The sequence below is a fragment of the Melanostigma gelatinosum genome (genome assembly GCF_949748355.1).
Source record: "Melanostigma gelatinosum genome assembly, chromosome: 10".
In the NCBI taxonomy this organism is placed as follows: Eukaryota; Metazoa; Chordata; class Actinopteri; order Perciformes; family Zoarcidae; genus Melanostigma; species Melanostigma gelatinosum.
The window spans coordinates 3,279,954-3,305,245 of NC_136643.1; the positions used below are offsets into that span (position 1 = coordinate 3,279,954).

The 25,292-nt window shown below is 45.4% G+C and overlaps 1 protein-coding gene across 1 annotated transcript; it reads left to right on the forward strand.

The window, feature by feature from the left end:
• Positions 1-441: 441 nt before the first annotated feature.
• Positions 442-24,821, forward strand: LOC306783217 (actin-related protein 3-like). The gene is made up of 12 exons (XM_079276783.1): positions 442-622; positions 5,415-5,470; positions 5,752-5,876; positions 15,476-15,586; positions 15,920-16,015; positions 16,218-16,325; positions 17,164-17,307; positions 20,594-20,767; positions 20,951-21,043; positions 21,719-21,844; positions 22,726-22,809; positions 23,876-24,821. The coding sequence occupies exons 1-12, from the start codon at positions 579-581 to the stop codon at positions 23,969-23,971; spliced, it is 1,257 nt and encodes a 418-aa protein (XP_079132909.1). The 5' UTR covers positions 442-578; the 3' UTR covers positions 23,972-24,821.
• Positions 24,822-25,292: the final 471 nt, after the last annotated feature.

Genomic DNA, 25,292 nt, shown 5'->3' on the forward strand with positions numbered 1-25,292 from the left:
ATTACGTTTTGGAGCGGTGAATAACATATAATATCCATGAAATATCATAAAGGATTATGATTTTATTTTCTCTTCGATATTGATTGAAGTTTGAAAACAATACGAACTGTATATACATGTATTGTCCATGTAAGAAAAGGACGAGGATCTCTTATAAATAAATAAACCACAAATAAATAGTAATATTGGTTTATTTTTCAGTAAACACACATGAACACTGAAAACTGAAGAAAATGCAACATACAAATAACTTAATTTACATAGTGAACATGAAATCAAATAAAACAAAGTGAGCTGTATTAATTCAAGATATACTCTCATGCATCCGTCCATGTCAACTTGTAACCCTCGTCCGCTCTCGATGATTGACAGCTGCACAGCCCTGCCTGCGTCGCTCTCCACCCGGCCTCCGCCATCTTGCCTCTCTCCCTGCCTGCCAGAAGCCGAGTGCGGAAGTGGAAACGGCACTGTGCGGGCTCAGGGTTCCGCCTGTGGACGGCTTACTATATCTTCCAGCCGACACAGCCTGCTATCCATCACATTTTAACCGCTTCTAACCAACAGAGACCCGGGGAGAGATGGCTGGACGGTTACCGGCGTGTGTTGTCGACTGCGGCACAGGGTAAGCTGTTCTAACCGAACCACCGTGCACACAGGGGGCTCGGGTGTCACGGAGAGGCTGAGTACGGTCAGGGACTGTCAGTGTCAGCAGCAGCAGCAGCAACTGGGTGTGTGTCTATCTCTGAGTGTATGCAGACGGCTAGCCAGCGAGCTAATATGCTAACTGTGAACTGTGATGTACTCTCTCCCGGTTACATTCGGAGAGAAACTCGGTCCGGTCATTTGAGCTGCTCTGCCACTGGTTATTTTTCATGTTCGGTTCCATACTCGTTCGCTAGTCTCATCATTAGCAATGAATCATCTGTAGGCTGTGTTTTCTTCCTGTCGAAGGGAAGAGTCCAGCCAGTGAAACGCTGTGATGCTGGAAGGCACAGCTGGTTTCATTCATTGTGAGCTGCGGGCCTTTACGGTCTAACGTTATATGTTCATTTGTAATATGTTGACACACAACGTCTCCATTGAAGATGTGAGAGTTTAGCTAGTGCAATGCAGAAAATCTTTTCGCTCGTTAGTCTGGATTTCAGCAGGCGCAATACTACTTCCTACTCAGCCTCCACTTCCTCATTTCGCTTTTTAGTCCATATATGGTGGTTTCTGGGCATCCGAGCATGCTGTTTTGATTAACTTCTCGAATTTAATTTCTTTGCCAGGCTACCGGCTTTTTTCCTAAACGCATTGTCTGAACTTTATTGACCTAATACGATTTAGCTTTAGCAGCAAATGTTGCGTTAAAGGACCGACAGAATCATTCGGGACTAGATGGTCTCTTCGCTCCTCCTGCAGCGGTGTTTGTATTGATTGGTGTGCATACCTCTCCATGCTTTTGGTATTTGGTATATTCTCACTTCTGATCATATTTTCCCTTTAGATGAAGGTTTAAACAATGTATTTAAAAGATATACTTGAGTCTTAATCGCTGTATCCACATTATCAACATTCTCTTAGCGAGGAAGATAAATTAACTCCTGCCGACATGCAGATTAGTCCAAATAACAGTACTCAGCAAGATAGCTATGCTCAGTCAGTTTTGGGGGTCTAATGGTGGTTTGCGTTGCTTGCATGTAGAGGCTTGAACTGGCCACACTGCTCATTGCATACCTCTCCACTCCCCCCTCCCCCCTTCAGGCTGGTAACCAGTGTGCTGCTTCTGATCTGCACCGGGACAGCAAAAAGTGCAGCTGAAAATTCGCTTGGCCTGCGCTAGTTTCTACTCATCGAGCAGATGGCCAAACCTGACAGTCATAACACATATGTTCCAATATCAATGACTACACAATTTACTGTTCTTTGAAATCTCCAGAAGTAACACTTGGTCATTTTGTCACAGTTTAAGTTGCTTCAGGATTAGTTGTCAGAGGAAATGTTGGCATGCTATGGCTCTGCAGCTTAGCCAAAGAGTGCCAGCTGTGTGCAGATGTTGTAAAGTGCTGAGGGAGTTCAACAGCTGTCTCCGAGTCATGCTGATGAAGTCCAAACCAGCGACAACTTCCCTTCCTATGACACTTCAATCTATTATTAGAGGAGACTACTTGGCCACGCGGTGAAAGAACCACAGTCGCATGCAGACTCGGGTATGGTGTTTGTTAGGTTGTCTTTAGTTTGTCTCATCAAGCCTTCCATAGCAGAAACAGAAATCTCAGGTGTTGCAGCTTAGTGCAGTCAACGTAGGGCTGGGCGATAAATCGATTTAATCGATTAATTCGAATGTGTGCTTTAAGGCGATGTGTTTTATTGAAAATCGAGAAAATCGCCCCCACCCCTCCCCCCGTTGGGTTCCCGTAGTTGAGTGCGCGCGCATTGTTTACAAACGAAAACAATGGCGGCCAGCAGTGAAGCTCTCGTTCTTAAGAGAGGGAATAATGTGTCTTCGGTGGTCTGGAAATGGTTCGGGTTCGTGTCATCTGACACACAACAAACAGCCTCAAACAGAGGCATGCCGCCGAGTGGGAGAAGTGTTGTGCCCTGATGAGGGAGCAGGACCGCGGGAGCACAAGCGACGCTGTCTTCCTGGCAAAAAATATTTAGAAAAAACATGCACTACTGTTTAATACTGTTGGTTATGTTGTGAATGCACTTGATTTTGTTTACATGCACTTATTTACTGTGCACAATATGTTATGTTGATGTTAGATCAGATGTTGCACTTTTGAAAATGTGAATGGTAAAGGGTCACATACATTTTATTTCATGCTGTGTTTGTATCAGTGTATTCAGTTAGAAAAGCTTACTGTCAAAAGTTACATTTGCACAGTTGTTTACAATGGAAGGCTACTATTTAATGCCATTTAATGTTATCTTTAATTTAATTTTATATTTAAATGATTCAGGCAAACAAAAGAGTGACCAAATACTTTTTGTATACTACAGGCACCTTTCTACAATGTTCAGGTTTTGTTTGCACTTTATTTTTATCAACCTACGAGGGAAAATCATCACAAAATAAAATAAAAAATTGTTTTCAACAGCTTCTGTCATCTGCAAAAATTTGTGGGGGGAAAAATCGATTTAAATCGTGAATCGGATTTTTTGTAAAAAAATCGGAGATTTTATTTTTAGGCCATATCGCCCAGCCCTAAGTCAACGGTTCGGGTGGAGTAGTTCCTCGTCTGGCCTAAGCAAACAGTCAGAATTTCGTAACGTTAGGCTGCAATCATTAATGAGCCTCAGTCAGTGTGGTAATGAATGAAATCACAAGGTGAAGTTATAGAGGACAAAAGTAGGAGCTAACAAAGCGCTCGGCTCCATCTGTGCGATGATGTCCACCGTCAGACACGCCGCGTGGCGCACAGAAGGCCTGTCGAGGCAGGTCCAGGCAGACAAGCTGGGACTGTTCTGTGGTATGAAGGTGTTCAGAGTTACATTCTGTCACCGTCAGCCCAGAGTGTTGTTACTCTCACGAGGCTGTTGTGTCTCTGAATGACAATCCATGCTTTTTGTGATTCAAAGTGACTGAAGAGGCTGGTCCAAAGTTACAGTATGTAAAGTGATGCATTTGATCAAAGAGCAAAGTAGTGGCAGTGACCAAACTCCTGCACACAGGCCTGTGTTAAGCCCAGAGCCACGAGAAGATGCAGTAAGTCGCTGGTGGGAGAAGTTCCCCCGTGTGGGCAGTATGAACCTAGACCTCAGAGATCGACATTTTGTGCCAGTCTTTCTATTAATACTGCACATAGAGGCGCTGCCAACTATTTCTCCCTGTTTCCTGCTGTATTTGAACACAATCTATTGCATGCTCCCGTTGTGTTCTGTCTCCTGGCTCTACCTTAGAAAATCAACGTTGGCAGCGCTGTTGGTCTTTCAGTGTGCTGGACAGATATGGGAAGTTGCCAGATAAGATTATATAACGTTATGCACACAGAACGCTGTTTTCAGCTCCTGACAAACCAAAAGTCACTCAGGAAAAATGGTTAGTGGTGCTCGCTGTCACCTGTCGGTTCATGTCAGAGGAGGGTCCTTTCTGAGAGAGTAATCAAGGCATCTGTCATTCAGAAGTTTGACATTAAAATAGCGTCTTTTTAGCATTATTTTGTGTTAATTTAGCACCACTTTTGTGCTATGGGGATGCGTTCATTAGGGTTAGTATGGGTCAGCACGTATCTTCTTGGGAACTCTTAAGTTGCCAGGTATTTCTTTCCAGAAGCTGCTGCTTTGTTTGTTTGGTGTCTTTCTTGTAAGTGGCAGCGCTCCGTTCACACTGCAACATTCTGAGTGCTGTGTCTTAGTCTCATGTTTCTGCTTCCTGTCTGTAGTTATTCTACACAAATGTTTGTTGTTGCCAATATAATAAATGAGATGCACCATTTCCTGTGCAATAGGACGATTTTCACCCAGGAAGAAGAAGCCTTTGGTTTGTGTCCAAGACAGGAAATGACTTGGACACAAACACCAACTTGTTAAATGTTGGAAGTTGGTACTTCTGTAGATGAACAAACCAAAGACGTAGTTAAGTCACATTAAAGCCTATTTGAGACCAAAGTTTGCTCATAACATTCCCAGGTCATTTCTTCTGATGTGGCCCTTTTGATAGTTGAAGTCCTTGGAGCCTCTATTATGACCAGGATGTGGCCTTTCATGCCCACAGAGCTTTGGCGGGCGTCAGGACTCTGCAGTGTCCTCTATCAGTCGCTTGGGCCCTGTGTGCAGGAAGTATGGGAGTCCTGTCTGGGCCTAACCCAGTCGGGACTACATCTGGTTAGCATGTGCTAACTAAACACACAAGAAGGCTGTGACGTCTGGAGTCTTTGATGCTAAGGCCGACGCTGTCCTAACTGAAAGAACATAGACCTCGAAATGTTGCTTTTGTGTTCCAGTCATGATGATTTTTAGAAACCTCATCATCATTTTATTCATACGACTTCCCTCTTTAAGGCTTTGCTTGCTTTTTTAGCCCAAAGCGAAGGAGGCAATGACGGCTGCAGGTCACAGCCAGTTTATATTAAGGACCGTCAGTTTATGCAGAAGTTAACTTTTTTTCTTCTCCTCCCTAGACAAATATGAATAGTGTTCAGTTTCCCAATACAACATGAATGGCTCTTTTAATGGCTTCCCATTAGCAAACTCCAGAGAGGCTGCTGCTTTTGGCAGCCAGCCAACCAACCAACCCGCCAAAGGACAGTGATGGCATTGATCAAAACGATAGCACAGGACTAGGGGATGGATGAAGCCAAAAATAGCCTTTTAGTGCAGTGAACTCTCATGCATACAAATGGAGTGTTAGCGGTGTTAGCAGGTGGTCTGGTTTGTCCAGAACTTGCAGCCTCTCTGGAATGAAACGTGACGCTTTTCTCCTGCAGTTACACCAAACTGGGCTATGCAGGGAACACAGAGCCGCAGTTCATCGTTCCATCATGTGAGTATCTCACACCCTGACACTAACAATGACCACGAGGCCTCTGTGAAAAGAGGAGCACGTGTGCCTTCCTCCTGTTAGCCGAGATCGTCCCTGTGACCCCGGTCACGGCCCAACATCTATTTCACGTTCAGTGTTAACGTTTAAGTTTCGGTGTTATTTGCACAACAAGCATAACATTTGAATAGTTCTTGATCATTTGAACTTATTTCTCATTCAAATGGACACACCTTTGTAAGAGCGTCTGTTGCTCTCTGTTGAATCCTTAATTTTCCTGTCAGGTATCGCCATCAAAGAGTCGGCCAAGGTGGGAGACCAGGCCCAGCGGAGGATGACGAAGGGGGTGGATGACTTGGATTTCTACATCGGAGATGAAGCAGTAGACAAGCCCTCATATTCCACTAAGGTACACGACCCCGGCAGCTGAGCACGCCCAAAAGAAGAAGAAGAAGAACAGCCGGCAAAGCCAATGTTTGACGTTTTTCACTTTCTTTAGAGAAGCGCTGTATTCATTGTACATGCGATGCTTTTAGTGATTCGTAAACAAGAAGCAGGTCAAAGGAGAGACTTTACCGCCAGCTTGCTCAAATGTTTTTCTTTTACTCAAACCAAGACTTCATCTTGGACTCCACTCATCGGCACACATTAGTTCAGATGTCCTCTTCAGTACAGGCAGCAGACTCATCACAGCAGCAGAAATCCTCAGCGGCGGCTCTGCTCCCCTTCCGTGTCCCAGTGAGCCAGTTATCCAGCATGCACTTCACCACAACGGTGTCCCACTTCTGGACCGCATACTAACTCTCAGCTGCTTTTCAGTTCGCTGTGTTCACACTAACAAAGTGTCAAAATACAGTATTGTTGGGATCTAAAGGAGCGTGTTTGGGTTATCAGCATTTAAGAAACTGAATTCTTGACATCAATAGAATTATTGATGTATGTAACAATTATTAATGATTATTAATATAAACGGGGCACCACCCTGCGAACAGGGACCAATAACCAAACGATAAAACTAAGTCTCATAATTAGTAGTCACTCATAATGTCAATAGTCTGCGTATGACTATACATTCAGTGACAGTGAAGGGTTTTAAGTTCGAGCACAGGCTACTACATACAGTCTTATCAAATACATATGCACAAGTAATCACAGACGACTGCTCCTGAAAGTATAACAGAGTTTATTGAATCAAAATAATAAATGATCAAATCAATTAATATTGCAACCAACAAATGTTATCATACAATTTTATATGCCTAAACTAAAGAATGAATAAAATGGATGAGGGTGTATGTCTGTGTGTGTATGTGTATGTGTGTGTGTGGGTCTGTGGGTGAACAGGAAGGAGTCTTACAGCTACGCTAAAGACTACAAAGATGGCGGCGTCGAGTGACGCTGGCCAAAGGGGAGGGGCCTTAGGAACTACAGCTAAAAACTACAAAGATGGCGGAGTCGAGTGACGCGGACCAAAATGGCAGTTAGGCTGCTGTATGTACTCACGTGTGCCTGGGCAGCACGTGATGTGAGGCGCTCGTTTGAACGAGGTTCCCCAGGGGTAGAACTAGGAGCTATGTGTATGTGTGTTTCGTGAAAGGAGGAAAGAGAAAAAAGGTGGGGGCTCATGAATCAGACTTCTGCGTGCGGTCCGCGTTGTAGTGATAATGGGGGTGTCTGGCGTATCGTACATAACGTGCCGTTGTCGGTAGAACTGCCAGCCGTTATGTACGATAGCCGAGATTCCACACTTCACTCACAGAGCTGATTTAATGAGCAGAGAATACTACACGAAGTGTAGTAAAACCAATGAAAAGAAATCAAATAAATCCAAGCAAACAGTCACAGTTAATACACGAATACAGCGGAGCTTCTCTCGTCCGCGAGGAGTTGCGTAATATCTCGATATCACGCGACAGTAATTTAAACAACAAAAACACGGGAATATCAACATATAAATGAATGGCCTGAATTAAACTTAAGTTAATTTAAGCTAAGCTATGCCCAAATGCCAAGAACCTTACTTGTAGATGCTTCGTTGCAACGTGGAAGTGTCCGTGGCAAAGCTGTCCGTTTTCCTCGTCGGGAAGGGGGACAGGGGGGGAGCTTGCGGGTCGGCGCGGCTTTGCAGCGGGCGCTGTGTGTCGCGCGGCGTTGAGCTGGCGCTGTTTCGGTCCGTCGTGGAATGGCTCTGGAGCAAACGCAGACGTGAACTATCCTCGCTGCAGGGAGGACAGTTTAACTTCGGCTGAGACGACGTGGTCCGTAGGTCTCCCGGTAATCATCGGTCAGGAGAGGAGCGAGGCTTCGTCGGGCTCCTCTGTGCCGGTTTGTGCACAAAATAAAAAGAAAGGCGGAGAACGGATCGCTGATGCGGGTTCGTCTCGCGGGCTGGTGGAGCCGTACTCAAAGTGGAACACTGTCGTTTCGTCCAGCAAAACGGCTCGTGACCTGTCAGGGTTTGATGAGGGTTTGAGGGGCTTCCTCGTGGCTTTCACGTGGCCGGCGTCGTGCTGGCGGGGAAAGCTGGATTCTCTGTGGCCTGGACGGGGGGGGGGGGGGTCCGGGCGAAGAGAGCGGTTGTGTGCTCCCTGTTCGACGGAGGTCGAAGGGTAAAAGCTGGATTCTCTGTGGCCTGGACGGGGGGGGGGTCCGGGCGAAGAGAGCGTTTGCGTGCTCCCTAACTCAACCGAGGTCGAAGGGGAAAAGCCTAGAAGTGTGAACTAAAAACAGTTTTATAGAACATCGGCTGAACCACAGGGGTCCTGGGGTCTCCTGGCCTTCGGCCAATGAGACTGCAGCGGTTACCATGGTTTTTTGGGGGGGAGGGGGAATTCACACCTGAGTGTGAAATTTCACCCAGAGGAGGCTTGTTCTCATCAAACTACAAGTCAGGATGAGACCTTTGCTTGAAAAAGCGAAGGCCTGATTGTCTTTGTCCACAGCACATGTTGAAGCCATTTATCAGACCCCAACATCCCCCCTTTGTTCTGAAGAGCGAGGTGTTGGCTTCGGTCTTTAGAGCAAACCAAGGGCTGGCATGTGCATCCATGTGGTGGGGAAACCTGAAGAGGTGAGACAGTCCAAGTGTTCCTGAGACCAAAAGCAGTGGTTAAAACAGGCAGTGTTCATTGTTCATAGAGTTCAAGGTTCATAGTGGTCAAGTTCATGGTGTTCAAGTTCAGAGTTCATTGGCATCTGGGCAGATGACTAAGGTGGCATCTGGGCAGATGACTTTAACTACTTCTACCTACATCTACTATCATACACAATTCAAATCATAGGTGAGCAACACATTATTCCCAAATAATTCAATCGCTATTATGATGTTGTGATAATCTAGCATTGTGGCACAGTGTCAAAGAAAGTAACAACCCAAATAAACAAAACAAAACACAAAAGAGAGAGAAGGAAAGAATAGAAAGACAAGAAGCAGGTGAGGGGCAAACAGTGGTTACTGGTTCAACTCCTAGACAGGACTGGAGTCCGTCGGCGGAGCAGTCGTAGGTTGGCTACGTGGTGTTACGAATAGGAGGGAATCCAGTTAGTCTGTCGCTTCTGGATCTATTAGTACATGATATGTGCGTCTATCTCTCTCTGATCGGTAGATTTAGAGCGAGTCCTGTGTCTAAGTTTTAGAATCTATCGATATTGGAGTTGCGTTGCCAAGACTATAGGCCAGAGGTACCTGTGAGGGTTGCATAACAGTAGTGGTAGCAGATTTACAGATTTCTTAGCACGGCTAGGGTGACTAGCTAGGCTGGTCTCTCGCTGCTCCAGCTGTTGACAGCTGAGCCGTCTCGGATGAGGTCCTGGGTTAAATCTGACTGCTACGGCAGAGGTTATGTCTTCTCTGGTTACTTCTGATAGAGTCTATAAAGCATGCGAAGGGTTCTCTATGAGAGTGGAGCATCAGTTTACAGTCACAATGAACGTTTCAGGTCATGCAACTGTTCTGGTTGAAGTTGGATGTGTTAGCGGTTAGTGCATGTCTACAGGGTGAGTTGGAGCATGCAGTTAAACGTTAGTAGTCAATAGTAAGCTGCCATTCTGCCGGTTGGTTTCGGCACTGGCGAGATTAGAGTGAACTTCCTGTGAAGTGCCTCTCTCTAAGTTTCTGTTGTCAGAGATCCCACCCCCCTCGCGCTGTTCAAGTGGCGAGGGCGGATATCCCCACGTTACCGTCAGCACTCAGGGAAACGTCGCGAGCAGTTTCACTCTGGAGTGTGTCATGGCGGGCTGGTGATATCTCCCTCCCCCCACCCTCCTAATTAGAGATGGAGACAGGTCCGGCGCACAGGTCAAGTTCAGTTACCTACGGCACTGGCGACTTGACAGGCCCGGGAGATGACTCGGCTGAAAGAAGGCGGTGGCTTCGTTGAACAAGCTGGAGGTGGCTCATGCTGAGAGAGCAGGAGAAGAAGGCTTAGTTGACGAAAGATTTTACGAGCTAGGGTGCTCGAAGGGCCTCTAAGGTTGTGGCTTCCTAGAGGTGTATGCGAAAAGGTGGGGGAACACATGAGGCTCGTTTCTGACCCGGAGTCGGGTAGAGCAAGAGTGTTATGACCCCCCAGTAGGACTGAAGAATATGTATAGATTTATACATAACGGGCATTGCCTTTGCGAGCAAGGTCGCCCAAGAAGGTTGAAGAACGAGGTGCGAAATGGGAGTGGTCGTTTCCGGAAGTGTGCTGAGTTCTCTTCCCCCCCCCTACCACGTCGACTTGGCAGCAGGGGGAAAGGTCACTTGGCTTAGTCAGGTGGGCTGCGAGTCAGCGTTACCTGATGTGTTGCCCTTGAGGGCGTCTTTCACCCCCCTGGTTCCGTTGGTCTTTCGACCGCCAGGGTCGTTTGTTCCTCGGGGGTGACCAGGGCTCGCTAGGCCAAGTCCCCTCGTCGTCTTCCGACGCTAGGTCGGGGTCGCTCGACTGTTGGATGCCTAAGACTATGGCGGTGTCTTCGTACCGATTTGTCGGCCGTCCGCGTGTCTTCCATCCAAGTTGCGCGTATTTCCTAATCTCTGGCATGGTGAGGTTACTCGTTCTGCAGTGCATGGTAACATCGTATCTCACGTTGTCGTGGAGATTGTGCAGGAATAGCGACTTGAAGGCATGGTCTTCTTCTAGACCTGGGGCGTTACGTCCTTGGAAGTACGCAGATCTAAAGCGCCTGAAGTAGTCTCTCGGAGACTCTAGCCTTTCCTGGGAAATGGCAAAGGCGCCGAGGGTGGCAGAAGCTGGGTCGGTGTACAGGGAGTACTCCTCCCTAAGGGCGTTACAAAGGGATGAATAGCGGTCGCGGATGCTCGGCTGGAGCGTTTCAATGAAAGCGTGGATGCTTCGCGCAGTGGTTTTCCACACTAGCTTTAGCTTTTCGCGCGATGAGGGGCGCGATAGGTCGAGGAGGCAGCGATCGATCTCCCTTAGGTAGTCATCGATGCTCGAGTCGTGATTATCGGGATTGAAGCGCTCTACGTCTTTTGCCAGAGACTCAATCTGTCGAGTACGCAGGCCTCCAAGGTTGATGGGGCCTGGGCCGTCCGAGTCGTCTGAGTCTCCATACTCGCGATGGTGGTAACGACTATCATCCTCCCTCCCTGAGGGGGATGGGGTCAGTTCTTGTCGCGCGCGTGAACTGCGTGGAGGATTGCGTTCGCCTGAGGTGGTTTTGAAGCCACCTGGGCCGACTAGGACCTGGTGTTGGTCCTCTCTACTCCTGGTTGGGGATGTCGCTTTCAAGAAATGCAAGGTGGTTCGGGTCTCGGGGAATGAGGGAGCCGAGACCAAGAAATGACTGGGCTGAAAGGCTCGGTAAGGGGTAGCAGTACCTACCGGGGTTGCTGGAACACCTTGAAGCGCTTTCAGTTTGTCATCACTCTCTAATGCTTTAGAGAGTTTTAGGTTGACCTCTCTGAGGTCACTGCGCAGGCTACTATTTTCTGACTGTAGGGCTCTACAGTCACGTGACAACTCCTGAACCTCTGTTCGGAGTGTCCAGATCTCGCGTTGCTGCTCGTCGCTCTGTGCCCGGGTTCGGGCAGCTTGCAGCTGCATTTTCTGATGGTAGATGAGCAGTATTTCGCCGATTACGTCCTGAATCAGGCGCTCTCTGTTACCTGCTGGGTTATTTACATAAGCCACCAGCTGCTCTAATTGCTCGTCGCATAGGACAGCAGTGTATTTTGCAAAGTACTCTCTTTCCTTTGCTGTGAGTCCGAGGACATCAGCCACCGCATCTCGTAGTGCGGTGTCTTCTGGAGCTACCGCTCCAGGAATGGGGGATTTCTCGTTGCTCATTCTCTCTAATGAGCACGACTCCCAGTAGTTGTTAATTCCCTAGTGTTAGAACGGAAACTGTTAGTGTTTACGGTTCTCAGTGAAATGTCTAGTTCTGTAACTTAGGATTTCTACTGTTAGATGTTTATTACTGTTAGTGTTACGGTTCATGCAGGCGCACAGTGAAATGTCTAGCTCTGTGACTTACGTTTCTACTGTTGCTGCTCTGAGGTATCACTACTGCTTTGCAGCCAGAGGTGCGAAAATGCTAATGTGGTTTAGCACTTTGGGCCTGTGACAGCTGTGTGTAACTTCTTTGGAGGGATTTAAGAAAGCAAGCAAGGTATTACAAATAAAACGATCAAATCTACTACACAGCTGGCTGTTAGTTTAAGAAATGAAACGAATAATTAAACCTGGAAACGAAATAAAATTTCGAGAAGGGAATTAAAGATTAAGATTAAAAATCTGGATTTAAAATCAAAAATTTAATTACAATAAGACAAGATTTTGAAGATCAAAGCCTACCTATTTTGGGAAATAAGTTTCAGGAATTTGGATCATTCAAAAGAAGAAAAAAAATAATTTTTCGAAAAAAATATTTTTTTGGAAAATTAATTATTCAAAACTAATTATGGATTAATGTGCATATATACTGTAACAAAACTGGAATAACGTATCCTCACACGGGGCACCATTATGTTGGGATCTAAAGGAGCGTGTTTGGGTTATCAGCATTTAAGAAACTGAATTCTTGACATCAATAGAATTATTGATGTATGTAACAATTATTAATGATTATTAATATAAACGGGGCACCACCCTGCGAACAGGGACCAATAACCAAACGATAAAACTAAGTCTCATAATTAGTAGTCACTCATAATGTCAATAGTCTGCGTATGACTATACATTCAGTGACAGTGAAGGGTTTTAAGTTCGAGCACAGGCTACTACATACAGTCTTATCAAATACATATGCACAAGTAATCACAGACGACTGCTCCTGAAAGTATAACAGAGTTTATTGAATCAAAATAATAAATGATCAAATCAATTAATATTGCAACCAACAAATGTTATCATACAATTTTATATGCCTAAACTAAAGAATGAATAAAATGGATGAGGGTGTATGTCTGTGTGTGTATGTGTATGTGTGTGTGTGGGTCTGTGGGTGAACAGGAAGGAGTCTTACAGCTACGCTAAAGACTACAAAGATGGCGGCGTCGAGTGACGCTGGCCAAAGGGGAGGGGCCTTAGGAACTACAGCTAAAAACTACAAAGATGGCGGAGTCGAGTGACGCGGACCAAAATGGCAGTTAGGCTGCTGTATGTACTCACGTGTGCCTGGGCAGCACGTGATGTGAGGCGCTCGTTTGAACGAGGTTCCCCAGGGGTAGAACTAGGAGCTATGTGTATGTGTGTTTCGTGAAAGGAGGAAAGAGAAAAAAGGTGGGGGCTCATGAATCAGACTTCTGCGTGCGGTCCGCGTTGTAGTGATAATGGGGGTGTCTGGCGTATCGTACATAACGTGCCGTTGTCGGTAGAACTGCCAGCCGTTATGTACGATAGCCGAGATTCCACACTTCACTCACAGAGCTGATTTAATGAGCAGAGAATACTACACGAAGTGTAGTAAAACCAATGAAAAGAAATCAAATAAATCCAAGCAAACAGTCACAGTTAATACACGAATACAGCGGAGCTTCTCTCGTCCGCGAGGAGTTGCGTAATATCTCGATATCACGCGACAGTAATTTAAACAACAAAAACACGGGAATATCAACATATAAATGAATGGCCTGAATTAAACTTAAGTTAATTTAAGCTAAGCTATGCCCAAATGCCAAGAACCTTACTTGTAGATGCTTCGTTGCAACGTGGAAGTGTCCGTGGCAAAGCTGTCCGTTTTCCTCGTCGGGAAGGGGGACAGGGGGGGAGCTTGCGGGTCGGCGCGGCTTTGCAGCGGGCGCTGTGTGTCGCGCGGCGTTGAGCTGGCGCTGTTTCGGTCCGTCGTGGAATGGCTCTGGAGCAAACGCAGACGTGAACTATCCTCGCTGCAGGGAGGACAGTTTAACTTCGGCTGAGACGACGTGGTCCGTAGGTCTCCCGGTAATCATCGGTCAGGAGAGGAGCGAGGCTTCGTCGGGCTCCTCTGTGCCGGTTTGTGCACAAAATAAAAAGAAAGGCGGAGAACGGATCGCTGATGCGGGTTCGTCTCGCGGGCTGGTGGAGCCGTACTCAAAGTGGAACACTGTCGTTTCGTCCAGCAAAACGGCTCGTGACCTGTCAGGGTTTGATGAGGGTTTGAGGGGCTTCCTCGTGGCTTTCACGTGGCCGGCGTCGTGCTGGCGGGGAAAGCTGGATTCTCTGTGGCCTGGACGGGGGGGGGGGGGGGGTCCGGGCGAAGAGAGCGGTTGTGTGCTCCCTGTTCGACGGAGGTCGAAGGGTAAAAGCTGGATTCTCTGTGGCCTGGACGGGGGGGGGGTCCGGGCGAAGAGAGCGTTTGCGTGCTCCCTAACTCAACCGAGGTCGAAGGGGAAAAGCCTAGAAGTGTGAACTAAAAACAGTTTTATAGAACATCGGCTGAACCACAGGGGTCCTGGGGTCTCCTGGCCTTCGGCCAATGAGACTGCAGCGGTTACCATGGTTTTTTGGGGGGGAGGGGGAATTCACACCTGAGTGTGAAATTTCACCCAGAGGAGGCTTGTTCTCATCAAACTACAAGTCAGGATGAGACCTTTGCTTGAAAAAGCGAAGGCCTGATTGTCTTTGTCCACAGCACATGTTGAAGCCATTTATCAGACCCCAACAGTATACATGTGTGGGCAAATTAGCTCTATTCTCATTCAACATATAAAACAATAGAGATCACATCTGGGAACAATACATGTGATTGTACGTGGTGAACGTTTTGTTGTCCTTTTGATAAGTTTATTTAGCAGCGGCTTTCTAAAGATGCAGTTTTATTAACGTCTTATTGCGTCATTTCCTGTTTGTATAAATGGCTAAGTTTGTTGTTTTCTTGTATATTAACTGCAGAAACAGCATACTGAAAGATCCGTATGCATACTGTGTGCAGTAGTACTTTAGTCTTTGGGACCTAAAGTGAATGCAGCCGTTATGATCGGTAGTAGTGTCGCAGGGGAAGGACGTTCAGAGTCTACTGTCATTCTTCAGTAAGCGTTGTTGAACAAACACTGGACGTCGTTCACTCACTCACCTTCACCCCCAGATGTCGTGAGTGATGGCAGTCAGCTGACATAACGACTGCATGATGTCATTTAGCATTTTAGACATTGTTGTCGCAGGCTCAACCTGCAAACAGAGAAGACACCGTCCTATGTTGATGGACCTGTTGTCAGATTTCATTATGAAAGTGCTGTTATGTCACCAGAAATGAAGAATCACAGCCGGGTTGGTAACTTCCACTCAGAGTAGCTGCTCACCTCCAGGATGAATGAGCATGAACAAACCTATTTGTTGGAATGCAGTGCAGATATTTGGCTTCAGTGGCTAGAGAAATCATAGCAGTTTAATCTGAAAATCTGAAAGGCAAACTGACTCAATAACTACATAATATAGTGGAGAACTTTTTCTTTAAAGCACAGTTAGTCCTTGAAGCGCCGACATTTGACTGTGCGTGTGTTGCATCTTATATTTAGGCTTCTTTTCTTTGCCGCCATGGTATCTCAACGCAGTGTTCTAATTAGCTGGACCCTTGTACCAACAGTGGCCCATTCGTCACGGGATTGTGGAGGACTGGGACCTGATGGAGCGCTTCATGGAGCAGATCATCTTCAAGTACCTGAGGGCTGAGCCCGAGGACCACTACTTCCTCCTGGTAAGGGGCTTAACACGGACTGATGGACATTTTTTAATAGATGTCTGCCGCCTTCTCTCAGTGTGACGATAACATTTGGGCTCATGGCCTGTAAACTGCAAAATGTTGGCACAAATATCCATTCTTTGCAGCCAAAATAGCACTTCTTTGTCTCACGTAAGCTTGTTGCCACCACATGACAAAACAGCTCATGCTAGTTGCATCCAGGCTTTCATAGTTCCATATTATAATTGTAATGGTGAATCAAAGCCTGCTTTTGTTACAGAATAACGGTCCTCTATGTGTGTGTGTGTGTGTGTGTGTGTGTGTGTGTGTATTCTTCTCCATCTGCAGACAGAGCCTCCTCTGAACACACCAGAGAACAGAGAGTACACAGCCGAGATCATGTTCGAGTCCTTCAATGTGCCGGGGCTGTACATCGCTGTGCAGGTGAGCTATGTTGGCTCATCTAGTGCGCGTACTATGAGGAGATAAACTTCTCTTCTGATTTATGATTCTGTTCACCTGATATGCACTCAATAGTGCTTCCTCATGTGACCATGACAGCGTGGTGTAGTGGGACACGGGGATGTGTTTTACATGTGAACACTCAGTCAGGATGTGATCAGCGTGACGTGTGTGTGTGTGCCAGGCTGTGCTTGCTCTAGCAGCCTCCTGGACGTCCAGACAGGTGGGAGAGAGGACGCTGACGGGCACCGTCATCGACAGCGGAGACGGCGTCACCCACGTCATCCCTGTGGTGAGTCTCCATCCATCGCTGGCCGTGTCGCTCTTCAACATCCACATGTGTGGCCAGACATACGGCTCATATGTTCCCACAACCATTTCATTTTCATAGAAGTTTGATATTTGTGTTTATTTCTCTCATTTAAAAACAAGTCACAATGGCTAGGTGGGACTTTTTGTAAATTCCTTCGGGGGCCTTCCTGGTCTCATTTCTGGGGGAGTCTTGGTCATTTATTTAGCTTTGTTCAGAATGTTGATTGGCATTTCAAGCAAAAAGACCATTTGATAATCTTAACAATAATAATCTTTGATAAAAGTATTCCATCATTATTCAAAGGCGGTGAGTTTCCTTTAGTTAGTTTGAGTTTTTATTTTATAAAAATAATGACTAGTTCAGAAAGGTGTTTTTATCATCATTCATTTTGTGCTCATTCCCTCATTTTTACCTTTTTTAAAAAGAAAACACTGACAACTCGCATTTAAGCATGCTGAGGGGCAGCAGACGGTGTGTAGGAACAGTGTGTATTTTGAGGGTTCATACACTACGTGGACAACACAGAGACATTTTCCACTTGTCTACTTGCTCAGGAGCAGGATAGTGTTTAAAAGTAGGCCAAAGAGTTCGAGGCTGGAAGGAATTACTCAGTTTTAGGAAATGTGCTTGCAGAATACATTCAGAGGCTGCGTGACTGAGTCAGCATGTCTGCAGCCACTGCTGAACATGCTTAAAACCTGAGCCAAACACAACAGCACGGGGATAGGGAGGCCTCGCTGCACTGATGGAAGAATGTCGAGCTACGCTGTAGACTTGTGGCGTGTATGACATGACTCTGTCTCCCCATCGCTCTCAGGCTGAAGGCTATGTCATCGGCAGCTGTATAAAGCACATCCCCATCGCAGGGCGAGACATCACCTACTTCACCCAGCAGCTGCTGAGGGAGAGGGAGGTGGGCATCCCACCGGAGCAGTCGCTGGAGACGGCCAAGGCAGTCAAGGTGGGTCCGCAGCTCCACTTCCTCATTATCGAATGGCTTCTCTGAGCATCCTGTGCAGAGGCTGCAGACAGCACACCGACTGTCCCGTCATATGAGAGACGTGTCATTAAGTAGCTACAACAGAACATGGGTCAGTATATGACATCATACATTCAAAATTAAAGTAGATAACAACACATTATACAATACTGATAACACTTAGAAAGTGAGAGAAAAAGTAGACATAGGAATATTTGAAGAATATTATGTTGGGGTTGGATGTTAAGTATGTTTAGCTCACTGTAACGTTAGATATGAAGTCCTGACATGGACATTATATGAATATTCTAGTGAGGTAGTTATTTATTGTGTTATGCAGGAGCTGCTTGTGGTGAAACATAGTTAAACAGTACATTTCCATCAAATAAGCTTAGTCCTGAAAGCATCATTTAATGAACAATAAAACATGAAATGAACTTTATCTGCTAAATCCTCCTGTTCCTCCAGCTGATGCACCTGAATGTAAATGTGCACATAGTTAGACATCCTGCTTCTCATAACAGCTGTTTTTCATCAGACTATGCTTCAGACCATCTTTCTCGTACTCCTCAGGAACAGTTTGTGTTCATAAGTGTGTTGACACTTTAATCCCTGGGATTTCTTTTGTCTGCAGTCCATAAATATATCATGTCGCTTATTGAAGTAGTTCAGTGCTTGGTGTTGGATTTGATTGCTGTCCTGCTGCATAATATAAAGAACCTGCTACTGTCTTGGTGAAATATATTTGGCATAATCATAAACACGTTATGTTTAAGATATTTTCTGCACACAGAATTGGAGTTTATTAATGTTACCACTTTAGGAAAATACCAATTGGATGGCATTGGAGACTTTTATGCCCAGTAAAGAAAAAAAGATGAAAAAGTGATTTTAGTGACAAAAATAAAAATAATGACTGAGTATCTCAAAATAATAACTCAGTATCTGAATGACTCAGTATCTCATAATAATGACTCAGTATCTCATAATAATGACTCAGTATCTTAATGACTCAGTATTTCAAAATAATGACTCAGTATCTCAAAATAATGACTCGGTATCTTAATGACTCAGTATCTCTAAATAATGACTCAGTATCTGAATGACTCAGTATCTCATAATAATGACTCAGTATTTCAAAAATAATGACTCAGTATCTCAAAATAATGACTCGGTATCTTAATGACTCAGTATCTCTAAATAATGACTCAGTATCTGAATGACTCAGTATCTCATAATAATGACTCAGTATTTCAAAATAGTGACTCAGTATCTCATAATAATGACTCAGTATCTCATAATGACATAGTGGCCTGGTAGGCCTACCGGTAAGTCAAAATATTGAAAAAGTTTCTCATTATATTTGAGATACCAAGTAGTTGTTTTGAGATACAAAGTCATTCGTTTATGAAAGTTTGTTATAATGACTTACCGGCTCTTCTTTTTCATCACATTGGCAGAAGCAGGCCTCCATGCTTTGTGTGCAGGCGTAGTGTAACATGTGTGTGTCTGGAGGAGGATCACAGTGGGGGACTGAGATTACACATGAAGTTGTGTTTGACCGTGCTGACGTGTAGCTGACATGAGTTTCGGTCTTTCAGTCTTGTTGACACCATAGAGATAGTGATGAACTATGGATGTCTGTACTTTTGTCTTAATGACACCAGGTGGCACTATAGGTCTGCCTGTTGCACTCAGCTGGTGTCCTTCACACCCCCTCCCTGCTTTTGTTCTGTTTGTTTAGTTTGTGATAATGAACACCGTTCCTCAACCTGAGAGCAACCACAGCTCCAGATGAGTTTGTTCTCCATTGGCACGGATGACGAGTAGACATGACTTCATGATCCTGTTTGCCGTCTCTTATTGTTGCTCCTGCCGTCAGTCGTCACGGTTTATTGATTCACCTGAATTCCTCCATGTTTATTAAATAGCTTGTTACCCAAGACTTTGTCCTCGATGTCAAAGAGCATCATTCATTACCCCGAGACAGACGAACAAGAAATAATGTCGATTGAAATAATTAGCATCGAGGGGAATGCAAGTCGTGCATATTGCCAATCATGTCTGGAAAGGTGCACTCCACTGCTGTGTGGCTCGCAGTGTGCACCACTGTCCCCGCTAATCGCACTGATGGCGTCTCTTCCCAACCCTGTGTGCCGTTATGTTCTGCTCATTCATTCTCACTGTTGCACCAGCAAAATCAATTACACTGCAACGCTTTCAAATGGAATGTGTTTTTATAACTTCACAAATAGCCGTAGAAGCCATCAGCAAGGGAAACACAAAACAGCCCATGCTCTCATTATCACTGCTGCACAGAAGAAGAGGAAGAGGAAGATCTGTGTGATGATTCAAAGTGATGATGAAGATGCTTTAAAAACAATCAATGTGTTCGCAGTATTATACTATTTAGAAATAAAGCAACTTGCTGCAAACCAGTTCATTTCCTGTTTAGAGGTGAATTTGTATTCAACACATTATTTCCATAACGTTTTGTTGACCACATGCTAACTTTGATAGACGTATATCAGCTCTAGCGAACTAAAGCAACACACATTCCAGCAGCTAGCAGCGGTGCTAACGCTAACGCCACAAATGTTGCTCTGTAAGTATTGGGAGATCTGTGTGTGTCTGAATCCATCAACTGGTAGCTCGCGGTGAAAGCACAGAGTTAGTTCCTGCTGTTTGAAGCACTCGTTCAGGTTATTATATCCAGAACATTATCTCGTGTAGAAGTCCTGCCGGATCCTCAAACTACACCAGATGTTATGTCAGTGCAAACACTCCCATTAGAGACGAGTGCAGGGGGAACAGGCAGCGCTTTACTCAACAGTCAGCGCATGATTGAACAAGTATTGTTCCTCAGCTACACAGGATCATGAAGTGCACACATGTTTGTAACAGAGTGATGTGTTTTCTATCCAAAGCCACCAGTCTGCCTCCTCGACCCGCTGTCACCAAATCCCCTGAACCTCTAAACACACATGAGACTGACAAACGTTGGCGCTCTTCATTAAACAGACCGAAACACACAGTGTGAGCTGTCCAACCATCCAACTCTCTCATAAAGACCAGGACTCAGACCAGCTCAGTGCAGCTGACCGCTAATGATCCACTCTGAGCGAGCAGTTTCCATTTCCCCCGATTCCAGTTTAAGACATAAAAACAACTCATGTTGATCTTCTCATAAGCTCTCAATCAATCCTGTTTGTTTTTTTTGTGCAATGCTGGTAACACAACTTTACCCCCCCCCCCCCCAACCAACCAGGAGCGTTACAGCTACGTGTGCCCAGATCTAGTCAAAGAATTCAGCAAGTACGACACGGACGGCTCCAAGTGGATCAAGCAGTACACCGGCATCAACTCCGTCAGCAAGAAGGAGTTCACCATCGATGTGGGCTACGAGCGCTTCCTGGGGCCCGAGATCTTCTTCCACCCAGAGGTCAGTGCAGTGTGGATCATCTGGACCGTCGTCATGTCACACACACACACACACACACACACAGTATATTTCATTGCACATTGCTCAGGCACGTTTTGTGTGCGATCATTATTTTTGTAGCTTTTGGTGCATGCACTGCACTGCACAGCACAACACGTCTTCTTTGTTTCCTCACCATCCCAGTTCGCCAACCCGGACTTCACCCAGCCCATCTCTGAGGTGGTGGACGAGGTCATTCAGAACTGTCCTATCGACGTCAGACGTCCTCTCTACAAGGTGAGCACCTTGATGACGGCACAATGTGCTTTCCACCGTTCAATAAGAAACGATTACATCACTTCTTACATATTCCGAGCCATCAGTGAACCGATTCAAAGGTCTGTAAGATTTGTAACGATGTTTGACATCCAGGAAAGAACTACAGTGTTTTTGTTCTCCATATCTAAGCAGAATATCAGGATAACGGTCTTAAACTCTTTGACATGCGGTACATGCAGGTTTGTTAATCAAGGGAACTCCCGCTAACAATAACAGTGTACTGTGACAGTGACAGTAGCACTGTCAGACACGCTGGCGCTTACTGGAAGTAGTTTTAGTAAACGGTGAAGTCATTTGTCCAAAGATTGAATGTTGTCTGTAACCTTTCCCACTGAAGTCACAAGCCAGCTGTTAGTGAGTGTTGGTGTGTTTAGGGTCCAGTGGGGAAGGAGCTTTATGGCATCATTTTCAGGGGAGATTATATTTTAGCTTCTATTCAATTTATGGTTGGGGGTCTTGTCTGATATTTTGTGACAGTGCCCAGCCTGCTGTACTTTCCTCCAGACTGATTGGACAGTAAAATGATGAGAAGGAGTGAGTGCGGGTCACCCGTCGCTGTTCATCAGCTGTCAGGCAGCACCGGTTGCTTCTTATTCCACAGCTGTGTGATCCCCGTCACCTTCTCCCCCACAGAGCGTTGTCCTGTCGGGAGGCTCCACCATGTTCAGGGACTTTGGCCGCCGTCTGCAGAGAGACTTAAAGAGATCGGTTGACGCCAGACTGAAGATGAGCGAGGAGCTGAGTGGAGGCAAGCTCAAGGTGAGAGCGCATTTCATGCCTACGCAGCAGAGATCGATACCGCCCGACAAAACACAATTACTGCGAGAGGAGTGAAACTGAGGGAAACAATGTCCTTCCAGACCACAATTATTGTTGGCACAGATGTGTATTGAATGTAGATTAGTTGATTTCAATTGCAAATGTATTAAGCTCAAACCCAGGGGGGTCGTCAAATGGAATGCAATTGAAATGTTTCACCTTCAGCGAAGAAGTTAGTCCCTCCTGCCTCCTCCTCACTTGGTCGAGCTGTGAAGTCCGTCCCTGCGGTTCATCTCTGGAAGTCCTCCTCAGGCATGGAGGGAGCGAATCCAATGCTGGATTTACCAAGTCACGGGAGCAGGCTAATAAGAACAAAACCGACTCTACATCCTCAAACAATCGCCTTCAAAAATGACATCTGTACAATAAATAAAACAACAGTGTTCCTGGAGAAGCAGGTGCTGTGATCTATGATACAAATCTATGATAAACAAAACCAATGCATATATAATATGCTGCTGTTTGCATTCGTGCTGGTGCAAGTTAAAGTGCGGCTTTGTTGCTCATGTTTTTCTTGTGTTGTAAATGAGCTACAGCTGCATTCCATCGTGTTGCAGAATGAATCTCAGAATAACTTGTTCAGACTGAATGAGGTGGCGTAATTGTGAAGTATGCATCGTGCAGACAGATTTTGCTCTGCTGTAGAGAACATGTCTGATGTCTGTGAAACGTGCGCAGGTTTAAGATTCCTGATGCCGGGTCTTTAAATGCTCCTTTCAGTGACTCCTCCCCTTTCTGTCCCGTGATCACTGCCTCCCACACTGGAGCTCCCAGGTGGAGTGTAACTGATCCCCGTTCTGCTCTCTGTCCTCCCTCCGCAGCCCAAACCAATCGATGTCCAAGTCATCACTCACCACATGCAGAGATATGCCGTGTGGTTTGGTGGATCCATGTTGGCGTCCACTGTAAGTATTTCCAACATGCACCGCACTACTTCATCAACACTAGTCCCACATGGAGACGGGAGGAGGGGGTCTACTTTTAGATCCACAGACAGCTGTGGCTGTCAGCTGGTGTCACGCTGAAGGCCGTGCACTACTTTTGTTCAACCCTTATTTGCTGTGGAACTCATTGTCGTCCCACTGTGTGGAAGTGAATCTTCATTTTTCTTACCCCCCTTGATGAGCTATTTGTGTGAGCGCAGCTGATCATGTAACCAGCAGGAGATGTGACCGTGAGCAAAGGTCGGACAGGTGATTCACAAAAGGCTAATTGTTCCCAGATGGAGATGATTGTTCTCTCGTTTCTCAGTTAAAGGACTCTGTGCTCCACATCAACAGCTCTGTAGGAATCTAGTTCTTCTTCATCATCATCCGCCGAGTGGTTTCATTTAAACATTATTCTTCCAAAATTGTACATAAATATGTAAATATTAAAGTATAAGAATCTGATGTAGTCGTACAAATGAACACCTTTTTATTTGCAGCTCCGTATTTCCGCTAACGAGGTCGGTTCATTATTTAAACTCCAATCATCATTATTTTCTGATTATTATTTTGTCACAGAGATTAAAATCCTGTTTGGTTGAAAAGCTGAAGATGACAGCGTTGATGAAATTGAAACAGAATGTGAAGCTTCGTCTTTAAATCTCTGGATGAATTCAGCAGCTCTCCAGCGCTGCAGTGTTTTGAGTACTTTGTCCTCCACGACAAACTAGATTTCTCAGAAACAAAGTTGAAAGTCCAAACGCAGACCTACAGGGTCTCATTGTCCACGAGAGGCCGTGCTTCTATGTGAAAGGATTTAAGCATTTCTACAACCTTCACACGAGTCGACACGCTGGTCATGAAGGAGGAAAAACACACAATCAACTTTTCGGTTTGACTTTGAAGCTTTCACATCTATCTGATAGAAGATGAGCAGCAGCAGTTTGTTTAAGATAAAACACATCACCTGCAGACAACAGATCTATTTAATGATGTTTAGTGTGTTTTATGTTCTCACCTTCATTTTCCGTTGCTGCTTCCACAGCCGGAGTTCTACCAGGTCTGCCACACCAAAAAGGACTACGAAGAGATCGGGCCGAGCATCTGTCGCCACAACCCTGTGTTTGGAGTCATGTCTTAACTTTGGCCCTCCAAACGTCTCACGGGGGGGGGGGGGGCTTCTGTGCTTTTTCATTCCTCGTTCAGCTATGGATGTGTGGGACGGGACGGCGATCCAGAATATAAAAAGATGTTCCTTTTTTTTTTAAACTTTTTTTTATTTGTCAAAATGAGGGGAAATGGTTTGTAAGCCAAAAGAGTTTTAAGAACATTTCTGTGTCTGTTGAGCAACATGCAGTGAGCGATGATGATGATGATGGTGTTGGTGGAGGCCGAGCATGATGAGAACATGAATAGTTTAGTCCTGACACCAGAACGTATTATTTATGTTTATAAAACACGAGTCCAGACGACATCCCATGACTCTTGAGGTCATTGACGAGTTTAGAACATATTGTCTTTTATTTTTTATTTTCTCCAGCTTCAAATGCACACGTCTGTGTATCACGGTGAGAGCTTGTTTATATTTCATACAAAAAAAGTTTTTTATATGTAAAATTTGGGAAATCAGGGGTAAAAAAAGACAGAATAGATCCCAGTGTCAGCAAGAGACTGGAGCCACGATGCAGCTTTGATACGCAGTGTTTCCTTTAGTCTGACAATTCTCCCACGTGTGTCATCGCTGGCTCCCCTTTACTTCTTCATACAGAACTTTTAATTCACCACTATGTCAGGATTCCACCTCTGATGCTGGGAAAGAAAAGAGGACTTACCGAGGTCATGAAGATGGAACTGAACCAGGACGACTGTCAGACCAGTATTGTTAGAATAGAAGTTCTTTTTTTATAATTAAATGCCATATTATTAAAATAATGGGATTTGTGTATTTAATGCCTTGCAACATTCCAATAAAGGCTCCAATTTGTTTCTAAGTGCTGGAGTCTTGGTCCTTTCTTCTTCATTTCTACTCCATCACTGATGCTTTCTGTCGGGGCCTCATTCACTGATCCATCTCACTGTCTACTCATTCTGTTGGGAAAATACACAACATGAGGGGTCTGAACAGCCAAACAGGTGGAATGTCGAAAGGAATTTAATTAAATTAGCAAAAAAGGAGGTAGTGAGTTTATTCTGGTTTGTTTATTTGTCAGCAGAATTACGGAGAAACTACCGGCCCTGTTTCCATGAACCTTGGTGGAAGGCTGTATCACAGGCCAAGGAAGGAACCAGTGAACCTGAATCACGGGCCGAATACACACTGATTAAGACGCAGTTCCTATTGTGGCTGCTAGGTGCCACTATCACCACATGGGAATATCTGTCACAGGAAGCAGGCGACCCAGTGGGCCCAGGGCCACATGGGTGACGTGGTTAGTACCATTAATCTCATCCCATCATGAGTG